The sequence below is a fragment of the Garra rufa genome, chromosome 4 (assembly GCF_049309525.1).
Source record: "Garra rufa chromosome 4, GarRuf1.0, whole genome shotgun sequence".
NCBI lineage: Eukaryota > Metazoa > Chordata > Actinopteri > Cypriniformes > Cyprinidae > Garra > Garra rufa.
In genome coordinates, this window is record NC_133364.1 from 26,334,790 (window position 1) to 26,346,376 (window position 11,587).

General features: G+C 39.9%; 1 protein-coding gene across 3 annotated transcripts; it reads right to left on the reverse strand.

The window, feature by feature from the left end:
- Positions 1–304: 304 nt before the first annotated feature.
- gata3 (GATA binding protein 3) lies at positions 305–10,946 on the reverse strand. 3 transcript variants are annotated; one of them, XM_073838087.1, is made up of 5 exons: positions 10,106–10,946; positions 8,468–9,001; positions 6,005–6,150; positions 4,171–4,296; positions 305–1,698 (listed from the first exon to the last, which is right to left on the reverse strand). In XM_073838087.1, exons 1-5 carry the CDS (start codon positions 10,329–10,331, stop codon positions 1,408–1,410), a joined length of 1,323 nt encoding a protein of 440 aa, XP_073694188.1. In that variant the 5' UTR covers positions 10,332–10,946; the 3' UTR covers positions 305–1,407. The 3 variants fall into 3 exon arrangements, with proteins under 3 accessions (XP_073694188.1, XP_073694189.1, XP_073694187.1); XM_073838088.1 differs by having other exon boundaries at positions 8,525–9,004; XM_073838086.1 differs by having other exon boundaries at positions 8,468–9,004.
- Positions 10,947–11,587: the final 641 nt, after the last annotated feature.

Consider the following 11,587-nt stretch of genomic DNA (forward strand, 5'->3'; position numbering starts at 1 on the left):
ACTCTTATTTGAGTCCAAAAACATTTTTTATGGTTGATGGTATATTAAATTCAAATGAGTTGTGTGAGGAGTTTTAAGCTGTGTAGAGTCCCTCACTACATGTCTGTTTATTTCTAGGCTTCCTGTTGGTATGTGGCCAACAGCATTCTGGGTAAATCTAGAGGTGTCCTTGTGGCTAGCGAAAGCCATGTGTCAGATATCACACATGCACAGTGCCATACACCCACAAAAACTCACTCGTGCATTCACACACAAAGTCGAACGCACAAACACGCACAAAAGCTTCCACCGCTGCGGCCTCATATGATGTCAACAGAGATTAAACTAGTTTATTATTTTTAAAGAGGAAAAAAAATTACGCAACAAAAAGCAAGTCTTTTTTACACTAGTGATTATTAAATTTGTACAACCATTCAGTCTGCATTACATAAAGAAATAATTCTACATCTTTGTTTCTTTCGTATTTTTGGTACTCTGAATTATACATACAAATAACAAATACAGGAACTTTTTTTCACAATGCATATAACCTGGGCCCAAAGAAGTCTTTCAGGTGTGTACGTGAGTGAGTGAGTGAGTGTGTGTGTGTGTGTGTGTGTGTGTGTGTGCGTGAGTGCGTGTGTGTGTACGTGTGAACACAAACCAATTGCCCAAGACCTATAACACATCCAGAAGAGTAGCTGGAAGTCTGCGAGACAGACCTGACTACAAGTTTTAATGCATTACACACCATTTCCTTTTTACTTTTCTTCTCCCTACATCTCGTCTCTTACTTTTCTCGGATAGAAATCGTGGCTGCGTCGCCACGCCGTTCCATCTTCCAGGTTTGAGTCGTACCCTTCTTATCATTAGCTGCCCACGGGCATTTCCTGTCCTCGCCTTTTTTTCATTTTGCGCTTTAAAAAGTCTTCATTAAATGTATTTCAGACAATTTTTTACAAATATATGCAGAGTTCATCTCCTGTTGTCATTCACAGCTCGATTCCTCATGTCTCACGGGGTGGCGAAGAAGAGGAGATGCGTAGAAGAAGAAAAGGAGCGGGTTCGAGAAGGTTTCGAAGAATTCGAGAAGGTTTGTTTAAAGTCTCGTAATGTTTGTGCCTTGATGCCCACGGGAAAGATGGCATTTGTACACAAATGAAGGTCGACATCGGCGTGAGGCTTTATGATTGGAGGGGCGATGAAGAAAGTCATTGTCTTTTCTCTTTCATTCTTACTGTCTCTCCAAGGGGTTTAAGCGGGGCATACCGGAGAAGGGGTGTTGGAGTGGAGCTCGTAGCTCAGACGGAGTGCGTGAGAGAGCTGGTTCAAGGTCGGAGGGTTGCGGCGGGTGACAGGCTTCAAGGTTAACGGTGCTTTGAGACGTCCACCGTCGGGAGATTGGGCGGTCGGAGGTAGCAGGGTGCTCTAGCCCATCGCCGTCACCATACTGGAAGGGTGGTGAGGGGCGAAGGGCAAGCTGGAGGAGGGGTGCATGGGGGTGGGTGTGGTCAACATGTGGCCGGAGTGCGAGAAGGGGGGGAACGAGGTCATGTGACGCGACAGAGCGGCCGGGCTGAAGGAACTGTTCTTTTCCATCAAGCTTTTGGAGAAATCGTCCATGCTATCATGGGACTTTTTGCTCTTCTTGGACTTGCTGGACATCTTCCTGTTTCGGGTTTGGATGCCCTCCTTCTTCATGGTGAGTGGTCGGTTGATCTGCGAGGAGAGAGACGGCAGACGTTAATAAATGGCCACGGGAGCATAATGAAACAATTTCAACAATATTTTTCATTTCAAGTGTTCCAGAGGAACACTTTATTGCTTTGAGATTGGGTCTTCATATTTCAGGAGACCTAAAACAGGTTATGTTTCTTTTAGGCATTAACTCCTAAAAATCCTTATGAGAAATGAAAATAGACACAAAGGAGACAATTCATAATGAGAGTTCATAATGAAATTTCTGACTATTTTGCAGACTGAAGTAGATCAGATCACGGTTTGAGATGAAGAAGAAACATCTGAGGAGGAGAAGAACTGAAGGGATTCATTTTAATCGTGTCTTTCCAAAATACAGAAGAAATACAGAAGAAATAAGACATTTTAGAAAATGTCACAGTGTTATATATATCTATATAATTAAAGTGTGATTTTGGACCCCATTGACTTTCATTGTATTGATGACATATAGAGTCAAATAAACAGTAGAGGAAATAAAATTGTACAGGTTTGGACTATTAGAGTAAATAATGAATTTTCATTTTTAGTTAATTCATCCCTTTAAGCAAAAGTCATATATTTTTAAAATCTAATCTCTGTAATTGCCGTCTTGGAGAAACAATTGAGATATGAAACAGATTCCTGACTTCTCCTCCTTACGGGCATATTGGAAGCTGACACCCTTTTAAGTCAGTTTTTCAGATTAGAATTTGGTTAAACAATGACGTTCACTTCACACACTCATAATAATACTTTGAGTACAAGCACTTGCTACGCCACACTATATTGCCGATATGTTGGTTTCCTTATTTGAGCAAGCGTGTCTGTACGTATGAGTGTGTGTGTCGGGTCATATCAAGACTAGGCTGGATTTAGCCTTTGGTACCCTGACGCCAGGCATGGACGGTGCCAGTCTTGCCAAAGAGAGAAACCCTAGACTCTGGCCAGCCGGGCTCAAGCGCAGTAGCACTGCCACATCAGTCTGCCAAAGCCTGCCACTTTCACCCCATAATTGGACCGTCTCTTTCTTTCTTTCTGTCTTAAAACACTCTAGATGCTTTGTGCAAGAGCTATTAAAAGGGATACTAAGACGTATTCCTTTACAGTCATATTGCGACTTTATATTAGCATTTTGATTTAGAAAAGATCAATAAACATTTCAAATTTGTAATTTTGAGTAAATACTGTCTAGTATAATTTAGTCATTCAGATCATTTAGGTTCTCTTCTATAAAAATATATCTGCAAAAACGGTTCTCTAGATGTCTGCATTGACGTCTTTTATCGGAAAACCCATATTGGCCAACCACTAGTGTAAATGTAAGCGAATGTGCCAGCGCGTGTGTGAACTCACACCCCAAAGCAAAGCTGTTAATTTAAAACATCTCCATTAGGCATCACAGAAAACACATGCTTATAGTCGTCGGCTATTAGAAACACTCTCAAACGTTTCTCAGTTATGATTTTTTGGGGGGTTGAAATGACCACATAAAGAAATTGAGAATGAAGCAGGTCAAAAGTCTAACCCAAGACTGACAGACATACAAATGCAATCACAACTCGGTTCTTCTGACAAATCCCTGTCGGCTCAATGAGAGATGGGAGTGGTTGTGATAATGCAAACATGCGAGTTAGTGAAGAACACTCTGGAGGGAGCTCAGGCTAATTTAGCATGCAAAATCTGGAATTTGATTCAAAGCAAGCCGACCTTAACAGAAAATAGGATGTACCAAAACAAACTAATTTTCCAATTACCCAAACTCTTGGTTGTTTCAAACGATAATACGCTATTTGTTTCCCTGATAACCTAGGTCAGGTTTAGGGGATTTTTTTTTTTCTCCAGTTCTTACGAAACAGCCAAAACCAACATGGCAAAATGATTTAAAAGGGTGCGCTTGCGTGACTAGTAGGGGAATGTAACAGGAGCGTGGGGCCTCAAAGTGTGATGATACAGGATACCAGAGCTGATTAGGTAGAATGAAAATGTTCCCCGGCATATGTTTAACATAGAAATACCACCAACTGAAGTGTAATTCAATAGTACAACAGTACTCGCAGTTTAGCTCCAGCATAATAGCCATAAAAATAAATAATAATATGAGGAAGAACAAGACAAATCTCTGCATGTAATTGACTCTAGCGGCTTGAGACCATTGGGGAACGTTAAAACATTTAAGGTTCGCAGATTGGGTTAAGTTGTCCCTAGGGTGCGAAAATCACAATACTAACTACTATGGCAGGGCCAATCGGACAGGCCGTGAAAAAATGGTGCAAATCTGATTTTTGAGTAATCAATGCATGAACCTTGTTGTGAATGTTAAAAGAAAGAAAGAAAGAACGGAAGTCAGAAAGAAAGAGAAAGAAAAGAGAAAGTAAGGAACAGAATGAAAGAAATGGCATGAAAGCTGCCATCATGCAAAGAGAAGATAGAAAATATCTTACTAGATAAGTGTAAGACAGCTATGGAGCTTACATTGTGTAATTTGTAATAGAGGCCGCAGGCATTGCAGACGGGATCGCCGTTCGCATTTCTCCGCCACAGTGTCGTCGTGGTCGTTTGACAGTTTGCGCATGAGGTCCCCGCTCGTCTGGCAGCAGACTGATGGACACACATAAAGAAAGAATCACGGTTATTACACTCATAATATAATAACTTCAGATGATGATTGCATTCCTACAGTGCTAATGGCCCCCAACCCTCCTGTTTCCTGAAGCTGCAAATGGTTTTAAGCGATGCAGAAATATGTCAGAGGAAAAGAGATCTCCATAACACTGGTGCCTTAAACTCTAGGGTAAAAATAGTGCCTTGCGCACATGCCCTCTCAAACCTAAATATTTACAGAGGACATGAAAGCACTGGCTTAAATAGTGCCCATTAAAGCTGATGACATTTTCCCGTTAAATGATGGAGAAACAGCGGCTCTGCATGAAATGGATCCACGTTTAAACATCAACCTTCAGTTAGATATTAGCCATCTTTATTCACATCAATATGCTGCACTAAAATAACTTGCTCTAAATTAACATGCATTGATTGAAAGCAGTTAGAATTATTAATTAGAAGCAGTTAGAATAAAAAAGAATAATAAATAAATCAAATAAAACCAATGAGAAACAAGGGGAAACTCAAAAGTAATGCAATGAATTTGTAGGGATCAGCAACAAATTTTGAAATGGACTGTGCAGAAAGAAAATTCATGCTGTGTTCTGGATTGACTAGCACAGAAATGTTAAGTACGTACTGAAATGAAAAATGTGTCGTTTAATTTAGTTTAAGGCCAAAGTGATAATTAGGAGCATGATTTATTGATCGACGTGGTCGAAGAGTCATAATAAGCGACGTGTCTAATATTATGTATTATGATTGGCTGTTTTCATTACTTTGTTTTTCACCGATCGGACTCGTTTGTGAATTACAAAATATAGCTACATTTTACTGCCAAAATTAAATTAGGCAAAGAGAACAATATTTGTTCTGTAGAAGTATTTTTTGTTCTTGTTTTATTCTTTTTCGCACTATTATTTCTAGAGTGTTTGAGCTTAGTAAAGATCAATCTGATGTCGTGACTCCTTTCTGCGCGTTCTCGCCCGTATGTTTAGACTGCGGGAGCGAGCGCTGTTGTTCGAGGAGTTTTATCAGCAGCGCTCAGATATCCGCCAGTCTTTTCCTGGGAAGTCGGCTTTTCACATTAGAGAGGGAGAGAAGGCCAATGCCAAAATAGCAGCGCTCGGACTATTTCTCTGCGCCTCAAGAGCCTCGGCTCTATCCAAAGCCCAAAGAGAAACGTGTCTGTGCTGCCAGGCCATTGAAAAACACAGAGTTTCTCTCTCTCTCTCTCTCTCTCTCTCTCTCTCATTTATTAAATCCCTGTGAAACAGTGTCCCTGATGAATGGCATATTGTCAGAATTGAACCTAATTTCTGCAGACATATTTGACCTGTTGGAGCTGATCGCCTCCCACGCGTACTCATTTGAGATAAGCGCTCGTTTCACAACACTTTGAAGTCTCTCCGTGACAAATTTCGTTATGCTGACGTGTAGACACAGTGTCAGCAATATTTGCGATAAAATAAAATTGTTTTAGAGCGGGAAAAAAAATAGAAGAAAATAAAATTTGATACATAAAATGGCATTATTATTATTATTGATTAATAATAATAATAATAATAATAACTGCTATTGCTTAATCTTAAAGAAATGAGACCTGCGCTTGGCGAGTCAATTTCTTGCAGCTAACACTTCTTCCTGGGTAGAGAAAGAGAAAGAGACAGAAGTGTCATTAATACAGTGCTATAGAGCAACATACCAGCCTCCGCTTGGGCTTGATGAGGGGTCGGTTCTGTCCGTTCATCTTGTGGTACAGTCCGCAGGCGTTACACAAATAGTGACCGGTGCCATCCCTCCGCCACAGAGGAGTCGAGGTGGCCCCGCAGTTAACACATTCTCTACCCTCTGCGAACACAGACACGCATGCACAACCGATTTTTTAGAACCACTAAAACACACTTGCATGCACACGTAAGCACAACTACAAAGGCCACGCCAATAGTGAACATTTTTAAACGCCAGTGGCCAGTTGCTTTGATTTATCTTTAAAAAAAAAAACAATTGCATATTAATATTATACACATAATAAAACAAAAATATTTACTAATAATTGTATTAAAATTCTAAACATATTAGACACATATTTCACACAAATATGAAAAGGCATTCTCAAAAATTCAAACATAGGCTAAAGATTCGCACTGATCAGAAGCAATGAATATGGAAATAGATTAATGACATATTACATTATTATTAACGCATTACCACACAAAAATCATTATCTAATATGACATCACTGAGTTTAACTCCTCAATCGTCAGATATGACATCATCTGATAAGATCTACAAATAACGGTTCTAAGTAGGCAATGCTGTGAAAATGTACACAGAGATAGGTCTTATCAAACGTTATCATACTGCAGGCTCTAAACAACGATGGCTAAAATACTGCATCGTTTATTAGAAGAGGGAATCGCAAATATAATATAGCTGCGGTATAGATAGACTCGATTTCCAAAGAAACAACCTCCCGGTTCATTAAACCATGTGACTAGGAATAATTATTATTTATGATATTTTCAGGTAGCCTAGATTTTAGGCTCTAAGGCTGAAATAGATTCAGTAGGAGTAAGTGAAAGCGTCGGTCTAATTAACTCATTGTGTAACCCGCTCTCTTTACGTAATTAAAACACCGTAGCGTTTGATTGGCATTCTTTCCGTTTGACTGACAGGTGAAGGGCGAGCGCTTCACATGTTCAGTGACCCACGCCTCCGGTCGCTCCGCTGAAACGAAAAACAAGCTCGCCGTGCAGCCCCCTGTACCCTGCTCTCATGTGTGGAGCCAACGAGTCTCTTTGTGCCTCTACTTACTGCCCCAAAAAACCACAGAGCTCGCGAGCACATCACCTCAGATAGTGATACAGAAAAAAGCGCGTAAAGAAGCGTCCTGCTACATCTATAGAAAATCGCGCAGCGATTTTGATTCAAAACAGAACCTTAAAAAATTAGAACATTGTGTGTGTGTTTAGATGCAGTCTATGCTTATTGTGCAAAACAATTATTTCAAATATCAGCAAACGAATTAAATATGTATCTACAAAATTAAATAAAAAAAAAACTTAACATACACTATAATAAAATCAATCGCTATGAATAGACCATGATTTAAAACTGGTGCGTTCGCTAATCGCATTTAAAAAGCTGGTTGACCTTTTGAAATGATTTTCTCTGTGTGTTTGGATAACACTCTGTCTGTGCATGCCGGCCGTGCATTGCGCCAGCTCATTCGTTATTCCGAGCGATCCGCGGCGCATCCGGACTCTATCAAAGTTTCTGCGCAAAGTAAACAATGCAACTGTCGCGTGCAGCAGTCTGAAAATAATTGGATTAGCTTAAACATATAAACGCGAGAGAGACGGGGCCGTGCACTGCGAGGCACAAGAGCAGCAAGAGATGAGAGAGAAAACACGCACGCACACACACACACACATCTACATCCGGAGAACCCTAGCGCTCCGCTTTAAATGTGTAGTCTAATCTGCATATGCTGAGCGACGTTTAATAAATTAGGGAAGCTAATTCCGCTTTGTAACTAGACAACATTAGATATAATATTCTTCAAAGCGGGATATAATAACGGAATAGTGCAAGGCAGGCGTTTTAATAAGTCTATAATTACTGTATAAGAAAAAAATCTGATACCACGACAAAAAAGCTAAGATTATTGCATCAAAAATGAATCAATCAATCTTAAATGAATTATGTTAATTTATTTTTTTTCCACGTTTAATTATTAATAGATATTTATATATATATATATATATATATATATATATATATATATATATATATATATATATATATATATGATATATATATATGAATAAATTTGCTTTTTTTTTAGTTGTATTTTATCTTGTTGTAATATCTTTAATCACTGTAGATTCCTTTATATTTTAAAGAGTGGAGCCATTGATGCACTTTGAATAAGGGATGTGGACTGTGCCCAAATTTGATAGCCAAGCCTTGGCACAGACCAAAAAAAAAAAAAACGTCCAGGAGCAAATCAATAGTCTGGGAATTGGCTAACCTGGGAGGCTGTTTTTGAGGAAAACGAAAAAATGGTGCACAATAAGAGCTTTTTTAGAGAAAAATCTACTGTTGAATGATCTGACTATGATTATGTTAGTAAAAATCAAAGGGTAGTAAAGCGCACGCCTACCTGAACAGGACCTTGTTTTTGGTCTCGTTTTGGAACCATAACTAGAAGAGGACCCACCTATCAGGCTACTTGGTGGGAAGAGCCCCGGCCCGTAATCGGACACATAGGATGGGTAAGTGGCGATGGGGTGGTGCGCGGAGGACGCGCCCGGTCCGATAGAGGCCATGCTCCGACTATGAGCCGAATCCAGCTTCATGCTTTCGGCCAGAGACACCTGGTACTTAATGCACTCTTTGTCCTCCTGCCGTATGGATGAGCCCGAGCCTGACGTGGAAATTGAGGGGTCAGGGGACACATCTTTGGGTGGAGTGGGGGGAAAGGTGAAGAGATGTGGGCTGGAGTGGCCAGCGGACAGCGAGGAGGAGGAGGCTGGGGGGTAGACGGACAGAGGCCCAGGGGAACTGTGATGCAGGGAAGTCTTGGGGAAAGGCCCGAGGTTCCAGGGGGAGGTACTGTGGTGAGGGCCGATAGGTTTACTTCCATCGAGCCAAGGAAGACTGCCGTGCAGCAATGATGGGCGACACACCTGAGTACCTGCTGAAACAAAAGACAAGCCTGCTTTTAGGACAAGATGAGGTGGGGCTGTGGGATTCGTCACAAGAAAAAACATCTGAATGATTAGAAAAATCACGCTTTGTTTTGTAAACACAATCGTTAAACGTTGCAATTATGTGTGTATAATAAATTGTATAATTAAAGAACGATATATAATATTATGTATACACATACATTTAAAATTACATGCAAAAAAACGGTCAGGATATATTTATAACAGCGCTGCAAAAACCATGATACGTTTTTACATGTATCTCACACGTATCTGGTATTGTATAGGCTGTTGCCCTGTTAGCAACGGTTTTTTATTGCATGAAAGAACTAGTGCAACTTGACTAAATGAGTAAAACTGCGAAACTGCACGTAAAGGCCTACATTACTCTGAGAGGCTTTCGATGGCGCTGGGAAGGGTCGCAATTAGCAGCCCTCGCGAGTTTCTCACTTTCAAAAGACTTTCGATACCCACCAGTATCTACTGATGCTGCACGGATTTTGAAAGTTTTGATATATTTAGAGATGGGGCAATTCAAAAGAGAAACAAGGTCACGCTTTGCCCCATTCCGCTCAGGAAGTCATGTCAATAAATTAAAGCAATTGTTCTTCCGCAATAAAATTCAAGTACTTAGTACAGGAAAACTGCGCTTCATTATTTACAGACTTCCTTTTAAATCATTAAATTCAATCCCGGCCAGTTTTGTACTTTAAAATATTACAGCATCGTTCTACTAACATAATATGTTGTGTGTTTTCGAATAACACGGCTTGTTCACATTTTATTTTTGATCACATTAAAATTAAACGAATTTCTAAGGTTAAAGGAATGCATTGGGTTATTTAATATTATATAATTATTGTATACCCAAAAAGGTCAAGTAACCATAGAATACTAGAAAGATGTGAAACCAGTGACACACCACTTCAGGTAAGCCACACGTAAACTACACTGACATTGTTCAAAAGAGTTAGTTGCATTTTCAGTACAATCCTAAAAGCAGTTTCTGTCTTATTGTATATTATTAATTTTATCAGAATAGACGTATAAGAGGAATAAAGTAAAATAATTTAGGGCTCATATATACTTACCGTGAGGTGGCGGGTACCTCTGCACGGCCCGAACCGAGTTCCCGTAGTACGGGTGGTTGCTCTGTCCGTCGATATTAAACAATACATCCACATCTTCCGCGAGGGGATACTGCGACGGGTCCATGTAGGAGTGTCCCAGTCCTGGGTGGTGTGTCTCGGGATGCTGGCCGTTAATGACCGGGTGATGATGGGTCATCCAACGCGGCTGCTCCGGACTTACTTCCATCGTTTTTTTTTTTTTTTAACAAGCGTTCATACACTCACCGAAACACACAACACGAAAGTTCAAAAAAGTCCAAAGTCCTCCTTTGTTTAATCCACAGGTCCGATTTTTTTTTTTACTTCCGATCACCTGAAATTGAACAAGACAATTTGTTTTTACAAAGTCCGTCCGTTCGTTTGTGTTTTTCTTTCTGTCATTGGCAATTTGTTAGAAAATCGTAAAAACTGGATCCGTCCGTTCAATAAAAGCGCATTAACTTGTGAAAGTCAAATGCATTTATACTAACGTTGGTCATAAGTCCGCGTACGCATCCAAACGCGCGTCAAGTTCCGCAAGTTTTGCTCTCAGTGTACTGTTGTGTTGCGTAGACTCAACAAGTGAGTTTGACGGTTCATGCCGAGCCGGGTCGATCTGGATAAGTTTTCTGCCTTCTGACTAAACACAAGTTTGATCAAATCTGTGTTTATGCGCAGTAGTAGTAACCTTCTTCCCTCTTACTCTATTTCCATCCCTCCCTCTATCTCTCTCTCTCTTACTCGCTCTCTCTAGTGCTCACTCCCTCTGTCTCTGAATGCACTGCTCTCTCTGTGTTTTTTTACAGTGAAGGCATTCTTTCAGGATGGCGCCAGTCAGCTCAATGCTCGCAGACAGCTGTGGCGCGACGCAACTTAAGGAGGGTCTGTGGTGTCATCAGCAGGGGCGGGGCCCAACAGTCTGGACTAATTGAATAAAGTGGGCCAGGGAAAGATGACCAGAAGCTGCGCCCAATTCTACTCCCCATTCATATACAAAAAAGAGCATTTTTTAAAATGTAAATATTCAACACACATTAAATATAAAACACAAGCACGACAATTGTATTTACGCATCTTAAATAAATTTAGGTTACACTTTATTTCATGCTGTCCTTGTTACAGTGTAAGTACATGCAAATACTGAGTAATTTTAACTAAAAATACGTAGTGTACGGCTAGGGTTTCGTTTAGAGTTTAGAATAATTCACTGTTATTACTAAAGTATTGAACAGACACTGTAAATTAAAGCATAAGCTAAAAAAATTAGGCCTAGTTCACAAAAAACAGTAGTAGAAATTTAAATAAAAAACAACGAATTTAAATTAGGACAATGACAGCGTTTAAAACAGAAATTTAAATGCATTTTCTCAAATCAAAAATATTTCTTAACCCGATTTTTTTTAATAAATAATGAGAGAAAGAATTATTGTAAGTATTTATTAGGCTACGTTTGCTTAGTAAAAA